Source organism: Ochotona princeps, chromosome 17, assembly GCF_030435755.1.
Source record: "Ochotona princeps isolate mOchPri1 chromosome 17, mOchPri1.hap1, whole genome shotgun sequence".
Lineage (NCBI taxonomy): Eukaryota > Metazoa > Chordata > Mammalia > Lagomorpha > Ochotonidae > Ochotona > Ochotona princeps.
This window is the reverse complement of record NC_080848.1, coordinates 30,309,624-30,327,068: the sequence shown is the minus strand read 5'-3', so window position 1 is coordinate 30,327,068 and position 17,445 is coordinate 30,309,624. Positions and strand designations below refer to the sequence as shown.

Sequence of the window (17,445 nt, the reverse complement as noted above, 5' to 3'; positions counted from 1 at the left end):
GGGAGTTAAGTCAGGAAACGCCAAGCCAGCACTTGCACCAACCAGGAGCGGGAACACTGCCCGACTATGTAAAACCACAATCTCCCAACACTGGAGTGCAGGGAAGCTGCAGACCACCCTGGCCCGCGCACACGGATACAGAACCCTTGGCAAATGTCACCTGAGTCCAGTGACATCCTGGAGACACATGAGGACCCCACGGACAGGCGGCATGTACCCCAGGGTGCAAAAGTTGGCGTAACAGCTGACACCGATAATGTGACATACCAAATCAACTGAAGAAAAACCACATGATCTTCCCAACAGATGCATAAAAATGCAACACTTCGACAAACACAAAGGAATGTCCTCAACCTCAAACACGCATGTCAACAACACCTTACAGTTCATATCTTACATCACAGTAAGGACCAAGTGGTGGCTGGGGACAAGGCCAAAGTGCCTGTTCTCTCCACTTGTCCCGCATGCCAAAGGTCGTGACCAGAGCCATAGGTATAGGGGAAAAAAAAAATCAAAGCCTTTGAAACTAAACAGAAGGGGTTTAAACTATTTTGAGTCACAAATGCTATCATCAATTTGTTCAAACTAGAAACAACAGGGGCCAGAGTAGTGGCCTAGGGAGCTAAGCTGCCACCTTAAATGCCAACATCCAGGAGAGCACCCGTTCAAATCCCAGCTGCTCTGCTTCGTACAAGGCACCCTGCTAACGCGACAGGAACTGCAGCAGCAGACTGTCCAAGGGCTTGGCCGAACACGCGCATGGGAAACTCAGAGGAAGCTGTGCTCCTTGGCTTCAACCTAGGCGAGATGCCATGGCCGCGGCCATCCAGGCACTGAACCAGCACACGGGCAGCTCTCCCCAACCCCATTCTCCTCTCTGTAACTCTGCCTTTTAAATACATAAAAAGTAAATATTTGGGACCAGTATTGTGCCATTCAAATAAACAAGCCTTAAAAAAAAACAATAATAAATGCATTCAAGTCATAGGACACACCTCAAAATATAAAACCTCAAGTGTACACTAACAAGAAGAAACCCAAAGCATGAAGCTTTAAATGTCATTGACAAGTGTTAAAAGAAAAAAAAAATTATTCAGGAGTATTTTCTCCAAAGAATTGTGTGGGAGAAAAACTGAGAGAAACAAAGAGATCTTCTCTGGGCACAGAGCTCAAGGCCTCGGTGTCATGGCCGCTCCTCCCAGACTGACCTGCAGGGGCAAGGAAGCCCGAGCAGCGGCCAGCACACATGTGCACAGAAATTTACATTTACTTTGAAACTTACATGCAAACGCAAAGGGCCTACATGAGCCTAAACAACTTTGATGAAACTCTGGAGGACTTACTATTAAAAATGCTTGCAGGTGTAAAAACACATCCACAGACCGCAGTGTAACGGCAAGCCTAGAGACAAAGCTTTACATCTCCGGGCAGTGGTTCTCCGTGAAGGCATCCACAGACTGACGGCAGAACGACGACACACAGGGTACTGCCCTGCGCATCTACCTGGAAGGTTCTATACGTAAGACTGCCGCGCCACATGCAAAAACTAACTCAAAATGGATTACACAGACTTCCACAGAGGAACTGAAACTGTCAAACACTCAAAACACAGCTTCTGTGATGCTGGACTCAGCAGAGATCTCTTAGGTATGACAAAATCCATGAAAAGAAAATTAAAAATACAGACTATCAACACCAGTAACTATATGCCTCAAAAGACACCATTACAACAACAAGGACAAGCCACATACTGGGAAAAAAGTCTGCGAATCATGGATCTGATAAAGCACTCCTATCCAGAATACATAAAGAATTCTGAGAACACACAGTATGGCTACTGCATGAGAAACAAGTCAAGGACATGAATACACGTTTCTCCCATGGTGACTGGCTGAGGCGGGCGCTGTGCAGGTTGAGCCACTGCCTTCACTGCCAGAACTGCATGTGGGAGCCAGTTTGGGTCCCCGCTGCTCCACTTAGGACCCAGCTCCCTGGGAAAAATCAGTGGAGGTTGGCCCAAGTGCTTGGGCACTTGCACTATGTGGGAAGGCTCCTGGCTTCTGCTTTGGCCTGGCCCAGCAGATGCAAGATTCTTCTCTGCCCCTCCCTAACTCTGCCTCATAAATCCACACAATCAATCTTCATATGAACAGCTACTACACACATGAAAAGCTGTGTAACCCTGTGAGTCATCAGGGAAATGTCAGTGAAAGCCGTGGGGAGAGGCAGCCTGTCAGCAGGGAGCAGCAAGCACCCAGCAAAGGGGCGTGGAGACACTACACCGCTCACACTCTGCTAGGAGAGGCTGGCCGGCGAGTCTCAGATCAACAGAAGCTTGCACACGCAGCAATCCCACACCTACCCATCCATCCCACAGACACAAAAACATGTCCTACCAAGACTTCATACACCCAAGTCTAAAACCCCCCAGACGCTTGGATGCATCTATCCCGACAGAGGAATACTAGTCAGCAAAGAAAAGGAGGCTAAGCTCTGTTCTAAGACACAGGGACCACACAGCACAGCGACTGATTCTCCCTCTGCGGGAGTGCTGGGAGGGGGCCAATCATTGGCTACAAAAAGCAGCTAATTTGTTGTCTGAGCTGTGCTGAGGAATCTGTTGCATGACAACAAATTTTTTTTTCAGATTTATTTTTATTGGAAAGTCAGATTTACAGAGAAAAGGGGAGACAGAAAGATAGTGCATCTGCTGGTTCACTCCCCAAGCACTGCAATGGCCACAGCCAAGCTGAGCTGATCCGAAGCCAGGAGCCAGGAGTTTCTTCTAGGTCTCCCATGTGGGTGCAGGGTCCCAAGGCTTTGGGCCGTCTTCAACTGCTTTCCCAGGCCACAAGCAGAGAGCTGGGTGGGAAACGGGGCTGCCAGGATTAAAACCAGCAGCCATATGGGATCCCAGTGCATGCAAAGCGAGGACTTAAGTCACGAGGCTAGGGTCTGGAACCAACATGTTGTGTGACAACAATGTTTCTGAAGATGCAGGACACATTTACAGCAAGGGGTCACTTAGCAGCACACTTTACAGTCGCTGAACTTTATGCTGTGTGTGTGTGTGTGTCAGTATCCTGCTGGGGGCAGGGCCCGCGCCCACCTTCCTGGCAGCAGCCAGCCTCCTGCCCCTGCAGCTGCTTCCACAGCCCCCTCCTTCCTACTGCGTGCCCGTGAGCATCCACACTGCTTGTACAGTGACCATCCCTGCCCCAGGCCCAGGCCTGTGCAGGACTGGGGTGGCCATTAGCCACTGGTTCCTCCAGAAACCCTGTCAGGAGAGCAGACTGCTGCTCTCCATAAATAACAGTTTAAACTTCCATAGTTCATGTGGCAGGTGGGCCCTGGGACCCCTCTAAGCTATCGAGGTCACAAAAGGAATCCTTTCAGATCAAATGCACTCACACATCCTCTCACAAATGTGTCTGCTTCTCCAGCCCAGTTCATTCCTCTCCTTCCTAAACCTGCTCTGGGTAGGCAATCCTCCCACCCAGGCCCCAAGCCCTCCCATGGGGGCCTGGCTAGTGCCAAGGGGTGAGGGCTCCAGGCACTTGCAGGCATCTCTGGCCAGATGTTTCCACCATCAAGTCCCAGCACAGCCCTGGCTAGGGCTCTCCCCTGTAAGCTGCAGCCCTGCCCCGGTCCCAGCCAGACCAAGAATTGGGCACCTAGCAGGAAGGAAAGGGAAGCAGTGGTCCATTACCAGGCCAACTGGCTAAGGCAGCCTTGTACCTAACCCTCCTCCCACGGGCAGCACTCGGGCCACCCTCCCAGTCACCAAGGCCACAGCAACAGAGCCAAAGCCTGGGGAGGCACCCTCTTCCCCACACAGGCCTCGGGCCCACGGGGAGGGCAGCATGCTGGTAGGAAGCCACACTCACACAGCTCCCCTAGGCACCTGCCAAGTGTGAGTCTGGGAGGAGGAAGCCACTTCCGCACTGCTTCTCTCTCCTACACTACCCACGTGCATGTGAACGGACCAAGGACAGCTAAGCTTTCAAAGGGAGAAGATCAAAGTGCTGTCATCTTTTAATTTAATCCTTTTGTTCCATCAGTGGTCTTAAGAGGGATGAGAGAGATCAAAATAAAAATGGAAACAAACTATATCTTTGTGGCTGTTGTGTTTTAGTCTTTTTTTTTCTCAATTTGGGCCACAAAATAGGTCAGCTCCATTACTGATCAGTCTACCCACAAATATTTAAAACAAATTGAATTGCACACCCAATACCCATCACAATTACACCAGGCACAATAACTAAATTAGCAATTCAACAAAATAATTGGAAATGCGCTTCTCTCTATTCCGCCAGCCTCCCTCGAGGGTTGAGCCGATCTATGGGGGAAAACTCAGCTTTCCTAATTCTGCAGCTAATTAGAGACACACTTGTAAATGAAGTTGTTTGTCTTAAAGTTGAAATTCTCTTCTGGGGGTGGGGAGAGTGGAGGAACACTCAGAGCATCCTCCCAATCCAGAGCGCACGTGTGAACAGGTATCGAGAACACCCGCCTGACTTCTCATTAGTCGCCCTGGCCGCAATTAATAAGGCTCAGCTATCTCCCCGTCAGCAACCTGCAAACGTCAGCCCAAGGGCTGGCCTGGTGTCACCCTCGCGGAAGTAGAGGTACACGCTCCTAACGCACTGAGACCAGCAAGTGCAGACGCCTGGCACTGGGGCAGCCACAGGGATGCCAGCGAGCTGGCAAGGGCAGGACAAAGCCGCTCAGCCTCTCCAGCCCCTCTGGGCCAGTGAAACCATGGTTGACCTCGACTGGAAGCAGAGGGATCCTCCCCCGTGGGGCCTGGGCCACCCTGCCACTCAGAGTTGGACATCCACCTTGGCCCATTTGCTCCGGCTACTCTTGGGGAAGCAGGCAATCTCGAGGTTTCAATTAGGCCGTCCTTGGCCTCTTTTTGCTCCTTTTGGAAGGAACATCTTGGTTTAATTATGGAACTGAGAACCAGGGCTTACATGAGTCCCCACTTACCCTCCTCCTCCAAGATCGTGATGTGACCCTCAAAAGCAAGTTCTCCACACGCAGTCATGGTCGCAGCGGGCTGCTACCCAGCCAGGCTGGAGCCTCCTCCATACACATTCCTGGGGCCCGGACTCTCCCGCCAGGGTAGAGGACCTGACCTTCTGAGCAAGGTGAGCAGATGCTAGCATGGCCCACAGCCCGGGGACAGCTCTACTTCCAAGCTCTTCCAGGGTCGGGGAGCCGAGGGCCAGGAGCCTGCTCCAACACTGATAAGTGAATTCAAAAGCACCTGCTCCTTGCAGCTTATCTCCTCAAACAATATGAACCCGGAGTTATCACATTTAAAGTGTTCCGCATTAGCCTTACATGTAGCTCTTAAAACCAAGTGCAGCACGCTACAACTTTAAAGGACACAAGAGTCAAACCAGAGAATAATTTCAAGATACCAGGGAGTCAGATCGCAAGCTAATCTCTCAGGAGGACAGCCAGGGTTCGGCTGACCTCAGGGGCGCCCCACCGCCTCCCTATCCCCTCCACTCACCCAGGCCGCAGGCACAGCTACCCTCAGCTCTGGCGCAGGGCCTTCCACTCCTCCTCCTGGGGGAACACGGGTGTGTGAAGAACTCAGCTGAGACTCCTACACCCCCAGCTGCTGCCCATTTATCCCATTCTCAGCTTTGGTGTTGCTAGGACCTGAAAAAGGCTACGAAGGGGCCAGGTGGACCTGATTCATCAGATGCAAGAGCTACTGGGCACACTGCAAGTGCTTAAAAGATGTTCGGGGATAACCCAGAATGGCATCATTCTAGAAAGCTCCATCAGCCAGCTCCAGTCTACATGCTGGAGTTAGAAGAGGCGTCTCCTGGGGGGACGTCCAGGCCTCCCCCATGTGTGGGGAGGAACGACCAACGCCTGCTTCAGTGCTGGCTGCGGAAGGCAGCTGGCGCAGAGCGGCAGGCTAATTGCTTTGTGCTCGGCCTCGGCGACACCTGCATACTAATGCACCCGCACTGCTGCGGAATGCTCGCAGCGGCACTTGGACGCCCCACGTCCAAACTCGGGGCAACGGCCCCGCCAAGCTGTGGAGAGTAGAAGCAAGCGGTCCGAGCAGGCCGGGCTTCCTAAGCTGCCAGCCAGGCTTCACAGCGGCCACCGCGCTGGATGCCCTGCGAGGGCCGGAGCCGGACCAGGATGACGCCGGGTTGGAGGGTGCGGCACAGGAGAGGGCGACCGAAGCCTGTCCTGTCTGCAGACTGCCCCCAGTCCAACAGCCTGGTCTCCGAGCAGGGCCCGTCGCCGAGACGCACATCAACAAGCACCAGAACATTCCAGCACCGGCCCATGGCGTGGGGTACGCCGTGCTCCAAGCTCCTAGAGAGGCTGAACCCTTCCCTGGGCCCCCAGCCGGCCTGCCCCTAGGCTCCAGCCCTGCATACTCCTCTGCTCCACAACCTGCCCTCCCGGCTCCAACCCAGCGCCCCAGGCCAACCCGGCACTCACCCGACTGGAGAAGGGCAAAATGGCGGCCCACCTCACTTCCGGTGCAGTCCCGCAGAGGAAGATGGGGCCGAGGGGCCGGTTGTGTGCTATCCGCGAGAGGCGACTGGGTTCTCTCCCCTCCCCCGCTTCACACATTCTTTTAAAATTTGTTGCCTGAGAAGCCAGCGTCCTTGACCTCCACAAATGAACCCTGAGAACCCTGGCCCAGAAGAAATAAACCAACAGAGAAGCGCTGCCGGGCGATGGCGCCCGGGGAGACCAGGCGGCAGGCGGGCAGGGTGGGGCAGAGGCCGCGGGGCACAGGCCCACCGCCCACGGGTGTCTCGCACCCTGCTCGCCTCCACAGACTGACGGTGCAGGGGCCTGGCACGCGGAGAACACGTTCATGAGGCGAACCGAAACGTCAGAGTAAAGAGACACGAAATGAGGCAGGAGGGATTGGAGGGAAAAAAAAAAAATCTCAAATTCCCAATAGCAATAAACAAGCACATACAGGAACTGAAGAAGTAAAAACTAGATGGCGGCGCCAGGTACAAGGCTTGCAGGTGGGATCTGCCCTTAGAAAACGCATGGCGGAACAGCAGGTGGAGGGGTGGGGCGGGGAGGTGGCACAGCTGCGGGCAGCAGACGCCCTGATAAGGGCGCCCCTCGGCCTCCCCACCTCTGTGCGGAGCACACCCAGATCCTGGCGCTAAGGCCTTGCAAGCAGCCTGCCGTGGCCTGTGGGAGGAGCACCACGTGGGCATTAACTCTGCGTCTCTAGCATCCCAGACCGTGAGGAGGTGGTCATCTTGGAGAGGCTTAAAAAGCGAGGCTTGTGGAGGCCTAGAGGGAAATGGCTGTCCTACACCCACACTGTGGAGGGCCCCTGTCACTTGGCTGGTTAGAGCCGGCTCTGCTGGAGTGGCTCTTCTGTTGACACTAGGATTCCCAAATAACTTCAGAAAGGGGTCCAGGCCGGTGTTCCCGAAAGGAGTGGCTGCACACCTTGGACAAAGCACAGGGCGGCTGGGTGACCCAGGAACGCCTGCTTGGGAGGACCTCAGGGCGAAGGCACGGTGAGCAGCAGGCACGGGCAAATCAAGGAGAGCAAGCTCACAGCTCCCAGGGAGCTGGGCCAGAGCTGGATGGGAGGCGCAGCCCGCTTGCTGTGTAGCCACCGTTTCCCACTGCAGCGTCTCACAGCTGCCTCGGGCCAGCGGCAGCTCTTTCATGCTGTTCCTGGAGGCGCTGCTGAAGCGCTCCCTAGGCAGAGAAAGCAAGGCTTCCCAGCACCCTGTGCTGCCCATGGCCTGCAAGGCCAGGCCGGAAAGTGCCAGACCAGGCTCCTTCCGCCCATCTAGACCCCCCTTTTCACCTGGCTCATTTTATTCCTTCAAACATATGCCAAAAAACCCAGGAGCTTCAAAAAACAAAAACAACCAAATCAACCAAGTTTGAGGCACAAGTGTCCTGTCACGTTATTCATAGTAACAAAAACCTGGAAGCAATAGAATTGTCCAGCACCATGGGGTTTGGTAAAATATTGGTCTTACATGCCCCAGATGGAATTAATGATTAAAATTTACCATCTATAGAAACAAGAAAATCCTCTCTTACGGCGCTGTTGATGGCAACATGCCATGCAGACTGCTGCACGTCAGTGTTTTTAACTGGCACTGGGACAGCGGGCACGGCAGGTACGGCTGCACAATCTTTTCATTTTTAGTGCTTTTAAAAGGGCGAGTAAAACCTCTCAAGCGTCTATAAGAGGAGCCAAGTCTTCAGCCCTGACTGCTCCTTGGTTTCTTTCCACAGACAATCAGAGGCCATCCCTGGCGCCTACACAGGGAAGCGCCAAAATGTTAATGCTGCCAAGTGTTATGTTCAGGGGGCAGGGCAGTGCGATGGGGAGGGATCCCAGCTGAAGCAAACAGCCAAAAACCCAGCCTTCCTGCATCCCATCCTAAAGGTAGCAGCCCATGCAGCAGTCCCCTCTCCAGCCGAGCTGCACAGCTGGCTAGTGGCCTCGCTCGCTTCTGCCACCCGGGCGCAGCTCACAACTTCGCTGTCCTTGCTGCCGAGGTCTCCAAGGTCTGTGGTTTATGAGTGTCGTGTGTGAAGCACTCAGCTGGGCAAAAATAAAATAAGCAAACTGCACACAAAAGAGGGGAATGCTTCAGTCAACACCAAAAAAGGGCTCTGGATTGAAACCCTTGATAACTGTTCTCAACTCATTTAAAAATCAGCATTAGCTACCAAAATGTAAAGTATTAGTTTTATTAAAATGCAAATCAATCAACTAATCTGTCTTTCTAGTAACAGTTGAATTGCAGTATCCGTGTCAATTAAAATAGTTTCCAATTTATTCTTGGCTGGAAGGAGGGTGGTCTTGTGAATTTTAAAACGCAGGCCTCCCTTTAGTGAGTATACTGTCAGTTCCTTTTTCATCTCTCCTGTTTCTCATTTTAATTAAAATGCTAGACTCCTGCCTCCTTCAGAAGGGTGAGGGTTGGCACTGGGCTCACCAGGTCACCAAGGAGGCTCCTTCTCTGCCATCATGGCACATGCCAGCCACAGTCCTTGGGCCATGTGGACAAGCCTGCACGTTCCGGGATCACTTCAGAATGGGTGAATGTAGGGGAATCCCCCCATTTCTGCCGATGGATCTTCCAGGCAGTTGGAGACACACCGACATTAGACATGATCCTTGCAGTCAGGCCCAAGAGCCAAGGGCTGAGACACGAAAGCTAGCCGATCATCGCGTGTGGAGGTCCGGTCTGCATAAGGTAGAGAAGCCCTCCTTTCTCTGCTGGCCCAGTCCTGAGCTCAGCAGATGCGATCTGCACTCAGACCTCACTCCCTCTGGAGTCAAGCCCTTGGACAGCAGGCTGTGGCACCAGGACCCTGAGTCAGTGACACAGGATTCCTGGGCACAAAAGCTTGCTCCTGCATCTTGATATTGCCAGACAGCAGTGAGTCAGCACTGTGGCGCAGCAAACTGAGCTGCTGCTTGAGACACCCACAATCTACATGGGGGCACCTCCTATTTTCTGCTAATGCACTTTGGAAGCAGTGGGAGACGGTCCAGCTACTTGGGCATCCACACGGGATCAGGATGGGACTCCTGGCTCCAAGCATCAGCCAGCCACCAGCCCCTGCTGCTGCAGGTACTGAGGGAGAGAACCAGCAGATGCAAGCTCTCTCTTTCTGCCTTTCAAATAAACAGATGAGTAACACTTAAAAGATCAAACCAGGGCTATATATAAAAAATAGGGTAACTACTTAATACCTACAACTGGACTCACTTGCCTAGACTCGATATTTTTCTTCTTACTCTGCAGCGTTAAAAAAAAGGTGGGCAACAGGCTAACTTCACACCTTCAAGCACCAGCATCCCACATGGATGCTGTTCCTGTCCTACATGCTCCACTTCCCATCCAGCTCCCTGCTTGTGGCCTGGGAAAGCAGTCGAGGACGGCTCCAAGCCTTGGCAGCCTGCACCCGTGTGGGAGATGCAGAGGGGGCTCCTGGCTCTGATCGCCTCAACTCCAGCTGTTGCGGCTTTTGGGAGAGTGAACCAGTGGATGGGACAGCTTTCTCTGTTTCTGAGAATCTGTCTTTCCAATAAAAATAAATCGAAAAAAGAAAAACTCTTGGGCAGAGGACCCAGGAATTGGTCGGTGCCACGAGCAAAATACCCATCGGCACACACTCCTTATGCAAGCTCATCTTCCCTACATATTGACCATAGCAGGCCAGTAAGTACCCCTTCTGGGGATTTAATTTTCAGTTTTCGACCTTCGTATGAAAAGCAAGTGAATCATCCCCCCACCACTAAATTTATACCAAAGCTAATCCCAATCATGCTGTTTGGAAGTGGCAAAAAAAGAGCAGGTCTCTGAGAGAGTATTTACAGGTGAGAAGGAGAAAGAAAAAAGTAATCAGAGATGTGCAACTATCTCCAAGTGGCAAGGTTTCCCTGGGCACCGGGGATAGGTTTGTGAGGATTCCCTACCCTTCACAGCCCTGATAAACAAGGAACCACCATCCACCAGTGTCCTGTGCCAGTTAGTTCTTAAAAGTGATTTGTAGTTGAAAAGTCATAACTGCTACTGATGTGATAGGCGCACACACTGTGGGATGATCAGGTCAAGTCGATGCGCACAGCCAGCATCTGACTTGGAAGACGTTCAAAGTTTACTAACTTATTTGGAAATCTGGCAGCCACCCTTCTGTGCAGCAGGTTGTAAAATGTACCCTTACCAGCTGAACCTCTGTGCCACATGACTGACAACTCCAAGCCTCTCGGAGCAGATCTCTGTTCCTCATTTCTAAGCTCCATGTTTTCAGATCTCACCACTAAGTCACATGGCACAGGACTATTTTTCCTGTGCCAGGCTTATTTCATTTAGCATAATGCCCTGCAGGTTCATCCACACTTCCTCAGATGACAGGACACCCTTTACTCCAGAGTGTGTACAGGCCACGTTTTCTTTATTTACGCTTCCATATAAGAAACTGAAGCAACTCAGTAGAAGTAAGACAATCCACTTAAAAAATGGATAAAGGACCCAGAAATGTATCAAAAGAAGGTAAAAAAAAAAAGTAAACAGCATCATTAATCATGAGGGATATGCAAATTAAAACCACAATAAGCTATTACCTCACACCTGTTAGGATGGATAAGTGCTGGTGATGACATGGAGAGAAAGAAACCTTGCACACTGCTGGTACAAATCAGCACTGCCTCTGGGAAAACACAAATGGTGATGCCTGGAAACACTGGAAATACCGCTGTCCTAAAGAGGTTTTTACACAAAGAACTGGAATCCTCCCTATGATTCACAACACCCAAGATATGAAAGCACACTAAGTCTTCATTAATGGGTGGACAGACAGAGAAAAGGCCAAGTTTTATGTTGTCCAAGGAAGAAAAACCCGAAAACCATCCCAACAAATGTATCGTCCTGTCACAGCTCGAATCAGCTTCCCCTGCGCTGCTTCGGAAGACAAAGGTGGTGGTGGGCAAAGGGCCTGGGGCCTGCAGGTGCCTGGGCAGGCCACAGGCATGTGTTTCCAACACAGCACCTGCCCAGGGATTTCCCTGCTGGCTTGATCCATCAAGGCAATGGTTTCCTCCGTCTGGACGCGCAGCCGAGCTGCCGCGGAACTGCTGCGTGCTGGGTGGGCCTGAATCAGGCCCATGGCCGGAGAGGGGAGCTGTCAGTCCCGTGGGCCTTCGTCAGGAGGGCTGAGCTGGCCAAACAGGGATCGATACAGCTCTGTCCTGAAAGACACACAAAACAAACTGGTTAATGCTTTGGTTAACTTTTCAAGATTAAAAAGCCAGCAGCAAGCTATGGAATGCACGAACCTGTTTCTTCCATTGAAAATATGGCCATATAATTAAAAATGCATCCCACGGGCCCGGCAGCGTGGCCTAGCGGCTAAAAGTCCTCGCCTTGAACGCCCCGGGATCCCATATGGGCGCTGATTCTAATCCCGGCAGCTCCACTTCCCATCCAGCTCCCTGCTTGTGGCCTGGGAAAGCAGTCGAGGACGGCCCAAAACTTTGGGACCCTGCACCCGCGTGGGAGACCCGGAAGAAGTTCCTGGTTCCCGGCATCGGATTGGTGCGCACCGACCCGTTGCGGCTCACTTGGGGAGTGAAACATCGGACGGAAGATCTTCCTCTCTGTCTCTCCTCCTCTCTGTATATCTGACTTAGTAATAAAAATAAATCTAAAAAAAAAAAAAAATGCATCCCACAGCTCTTAACCACAAACAGAAGGAATCAACTAGTGAGATACGTAACTAGTCCAGGGTGGCTGGCTACCGTGTCTCCAGGGAATGAGTTTTCAGTGTGCCTGCCCTTTGCAGAGGCTCTTCAAGTAAGAAGACAAGATGGAATATTTTAATAGGAGGAATGAGTCTGCCACGCCATGAGGAGGATTCAATCAGACATGGCATGCGGGGGATATAATTTAGTTTTCATACATTTTCTCGGACTTAGCAGCACTTGAAAAACAATGAAAACGACCCAGCAACAAGATTCCAATTACTAACATGTGCACAGCTGCTCAGGAGAGGGCCCAGGCTCCCCCATTCCCCAGCTTCCCATGTTCTGTTTGTAGCCTAATAAACAATTTGACTGGCTAATTTATTTCTGAAGTTGGGTTTTGCCATAAAAAGAAATCACTACATGCTAGGGCCTTGGGCTCTTGAAATGTAATGATCACTCCCAATCTGTGTTCCTAGTATTATATGCAAAACACACACACACACACGCATGCATGCACACACACCGTGGCCCAGCCACTGCCAAGATGGGGCAGTCCGAAAGCACGACACGTTCCTGGTGTTGTGACACAAACTTAGGAGGACTTTGACCACAGACCACAGCAGATCCCCTCTGACAATGATGAGAAGCACAAGGAGCAAGCAAGGCAGATCTGTGTGAAAATGTTCACAAACGATGGGTCAAATGCGGGGCGTGATGACACACAGGGTCACCTAAAGCAGCCACCCAGGCCTGCACCCTGCACAAAGGACCACTGACAAACAGCACCCAGAGCTAGGGGACGGACCAACAGTCAACAACTCTAGGAGAAAGGGAAGCTTGCTCTGACATTTTTACAGTCTAACTAAAAATAGAACCTGCCATCCTCGCTAAGAAAGAACTTGGCTATGGGAGGACAGCATTGTGGCACATCAGGGAAAACTACCCCCTGTGACACTGGCATCCCACAGGGGCACTGGTTTGTTCAGTCCAGTTCCCTGATAATACACCTGGGAACGGAGCAGAGGACGGCCCAGATGCTTGGGTTCCTGAACCACATGGGAGCCCTGGAAGAAGCTCCCAGCTTCTGTCTGGGGAATTAACCACAAATGGAAGATTTCCCTCTTTCATGCTCTCTCCCCCCTCCCATAACGCTTTCAAATCAATCTTTAAAACAAACGAATGAACAAACAAATTGCCAGCAAATCTAACTTTAAAAATAAATCAAGGAAATGGCGTCGTGGCACGACAGGCTAAGTGACCGCTTGTGAGCCAGCACTCGCATCTGATACCAGCCTGAGCTCCAGATGCTGTGATGCCGATCTGGCTCCCAGCTCACGCGCCTGGGATGGAGAGACAGGTGGCCTGAAGACTGTGGCACACCTGGAATGGCTCCTGATTTTTGGCTTGGCTCACTCTTGGCTGTTGTGGCCATTTGGACAGTGAACCAGACACACAAGATTGCTAAGTCCATCAATAAATAAATAAATGTAAAACAAAACAAAAAACCCCAAACCTACCTTACTTTTCAAATAGCTCTTTCAGCTCACTAAGACTTTAAAAAAAAAAAAAGGATTTATTTTATTTGTATTGGGAAGCTATATACAGAGAGGAGGAGAGACAGAGAGAAAGATCCTCCATCAGCTGATTCACTCTCCAAGTGGCCAAAATAGCCAGAGCTGCGTCAATCTGAAGCCAGGAGCCAGGAGCCTCTCAAACACCTTAAAGAAGAAACTATAAAAGCTGCAGAGATAAATGAGCCCTTTCGCGTGGGGATGGGGCCAGTGCAAGTCGGAAAATGGGCTCCAATTTTAACACAGGATTTGTAGCACAGGACGGCTTGGTACCCTTACCCTGAACCGCTAAGCTGCCCCTGGTCCTACAGACAAAGGACGTGCCCTCATGGGGCGCCAGTCATCCCCTTTGTCCCTCTGCGGCATACGTATGCCCCCTTGGCCCCGCCAGCCTGTGGGGGTGCAAAGGCAGAGGCATCCTCAGATTACGCACACATGCGCTGCCGGGCTTCCAGCCTGCACCCCTTCCAGCACCAGCAGCAACGTCTCCCAGCCTTCACCTCATTGCTCTGCAGCCTGCCTATCTGCCAGCAAACAAACCTCTAAGGCCATTTCTAATAATAACAATAATAATAATATAATAATACAGGGGACTAAACAACAATAAATGGGACAAAAACAACAGCACGGCTTTAAGATGACACGGGCCAACGAGAGAGCCACGCGGAAGCACAGGCTGTTTAGCCCATCCCAATCACACCCTTTCCCGCTTCGCCTGCTCGCTGCTCGCCTGCTCCAGACCCCGTCATTACCCCGAGCAAATGCTCCCACTCCGCTCACACTATCAGTGGCACAGCCCAGAGCAGGCGGCAGTCACTGTCCCCAGCGGGGGCCCGGGAAGAACTGCATTTCACACTCAGGTGGGCAAAGCTGGCAATACAGGCAGTGGCTTGCAGCCTGCCGACCTGAGAAGTCCAGTGGTCTGGATTCTTGGAACAGTTTTACAGAAAGGGTCCGGTGAGATAGCCTAGCAGCTAAATCCTTCCCACTGGGGTTCGTATCCTGGCTGCTCCACTTCCCATCCAGCTCCCTGCTTGTGGCCTGGGAAAGCAGTCAAGGACTGCTTGGATTGGAAGTAAAATAGCTGCCATTGACTTTGAAATGCCTCTGTAAGGGATGCCAGTCGCAGGCAGCAGCTCCACCCGCTACGCCATAGTGTGTACAACACTCAGCTGCTTTTCCCACATTACAACACTTCAGACATCACCATCTTGAATCAAGAACATGGCAACAGCCTCCTGGGAATCCAGGCAGAAGATGCCCAGCAAAGAGTCTGGGTAGGGCCCTGCAGCCTGCTACATGTCCATGGGTGAACCTGGTCCAGCCCCAGGGCTCCCTCACATCTGCAGCTATCAGGGCAAGGTTTTCACAGGAAAACTTAGAGCGTCACAAAGGACACAGCTACCAGCAAGCCATGAATATTAGCTTTTAAAATAAAACTCATACATCTTGTTTGTAAAGCACCCAATGGAATCACTATGCCATCATCATTCGTTTACATAAACTACTTGATTCGAAAATGTAAAACATCCTTTTTTTTTAAAAATGTGTTTATTTTTATTGCAAAGTCAGATATACAGAGAGAGAAGGAGAGACAGAGAGGAAGATCCTCCATCCGATGATTCACTCCCCAAGTGAGTGCAACGGCCAGTGTTGTGCCGATCCGATGCTGGGAACCAGGAACTTCTTCCAGGTCTCCCACACAGGTGCAGGGTCCCAAAGCTTTGGGCCGTTCTCGACTGCTTTCCCAGGCCACAAGCAGGGAAGCTGGATGGGAAGCAGGGGTACCGGGATTAGAACCGGCGCCCATATGGGATCCCGGTGCGTTCAAGGTGAGGACTTTAGCCACTAGGCCACGCCACCAGGACCGATTCAGCATCAATTCTACCCTTTTTTTTTTTAAACAGATGTAAGTACTAAGAAGCTTTGTCACTTGAAAATATGAGATTTTATTTTGAAATATAAATTCATGGGGAATGGAATTAAAAGATAAATTCATTTTGATGTAAAAAAGAAAAAAAAATTAAGCCCCACAGTGTTTCTTGGAAAAATGTATTCTGCATGCACTTGGTGAAGTGCCCTTCCAGCCTGCCTCAGGAGTGTGTCACAGCAATGTCACTCAGTTCTCATTCACACAGCGATCTACCACCCTAAGGCAGCTGTCCACTGGTCACCGACTCCAACCTGCTGGCGTGAGGCTGACAGGAAAGAGCTGTGACCCATCTCACCATTTCCTGTGTCAGCCTCACATGCATATTTCCAACTGCCCACAAGTGTCCCCGCCTCAGGGCAAGGCCCAAGGTCAGGGCCAGGCTTGAAGTGGAGAATGGAGGAAGCCTGCTGGAGGACCTATCACTAGATCAGAGTCGTATCCTGCGTCTGGACACTGACCCCTCAAGCTCTCTGCCCTCTGCCTCCCTGTCTTGGCAACCCTGGGATGATTTCTGAGGCAGGGGGACCCCAAGTTTCTCCCCTAACTCCAAGGTGTGAGATCTGGAGCTGAGGCTCTGGAAACGGTAAAAGAACACCCCAAACTGACAAAGTACATCCAAACCCCCTCACCCCATAAACACTGAGGCTGCAAGAAGCCAGTACGAAGATCCGAGGAGGTGCTGCTGCCAGAGCCCCGGCCTGTCTCTCCTCACTGGGTGTGAGCAGCAGAGAGGCTGAACTGTCAGTCCCCCAAGTGGACCTCGTCTCTACTGACCCCAGGGTTAGTGCAGATCGGAACACTGGAGGGTCCCTTAAGGCTATGCATACTGAACTTGGCTTTAAAAAATACATAATTCCTGTTATCTATCCATTTAAAAAATCAAGACTCAAATCAGTGATTTGAATTATTGTACCTCTCTTCTCTGTTCTTCTCCCCTCACACATCGCCAGTAAGAACGAGGGTGGCGTGCAGGACGGTCACCCACACGGTAATTAGCAGCATCAGACCTAAAGGCAGAAGGTCGACGGCAGAGGCCCTTCCTTGAATTAAAATTTAACTCACCCTTTATTGCAACCTACAAATGAAAGTAATGAGCACTAACATTTTTATTTCTCTTAAACCGTCATTTAGCCTGTAGAGGGGATAATTACCTACCTCTGGTGTAGTAAGGTTTTATAACTCTTAGTGAGGCATTTTCTAATTTAATATTTTTACTATATTATCATAAAACCCATTTCTAGAAAGAAAAAAAGCCATCATGGATTAGCAGCCATTTTCCATAAGGCCTAGGCCGTGTGTGTGTTTGTGTGCATACATGCAAGTGTGCTGGGATCCAGCTCCCTGTGCTGCTCTGGACACACTGAAAGCACACACACAGGCAAGCTACTGCTGAGACGCAAACACTTCAGGGGCAAGGGGCTGCAGGTGCATGAAAAAGCATCCCACCCAGACGGGTGGACCCTTACATACCCCTTTCAGTTGCATGTGCACACTTCCCATAGCTCATGATCCCACGCCATGTTGCTTGGGCACACAGCACACAGAACAAAATGGCATATTAAAACTGTAAATGGTCTGCACGGAGCTCTCAATCTGCTAGGTCAGTAGCTTGCAGCCTGGGGATTCTGGAGGAATCCCACTGTCTGCTCACGACAAGACTCACTCTCCTCCCCGGCCTGGAAACCCCCTAACTG

General features: G+C 51.3%; 1 protein-coding gene across 1 annotated transcript in view; it reads right to left on the bottom strand.

Moving 5' to 3' along the window:
• Positions 1 to 11,457: 11,457 nt before the first annotated feature.
• The window catches only part of AATF (apoptosis antagonizing transcription factor), a 104,294-nt gene continuing 98,306 nt past the window's right edge, over positions 11,458 to 17,445 (bottom strand). The window contains exon 12 of the mRNA XM_004590948.4: positions 11,458 to 11,752. Within this exon, the coding sequence (XP_004591005.2) occupies positions 11,689 to 11,752 (64 nt within the window). The 3' untranslated portion in view covers positions 11,458 to 11,688. The remainder of the gene's footprint in view (positions 11,753 to 17,445) is intronic.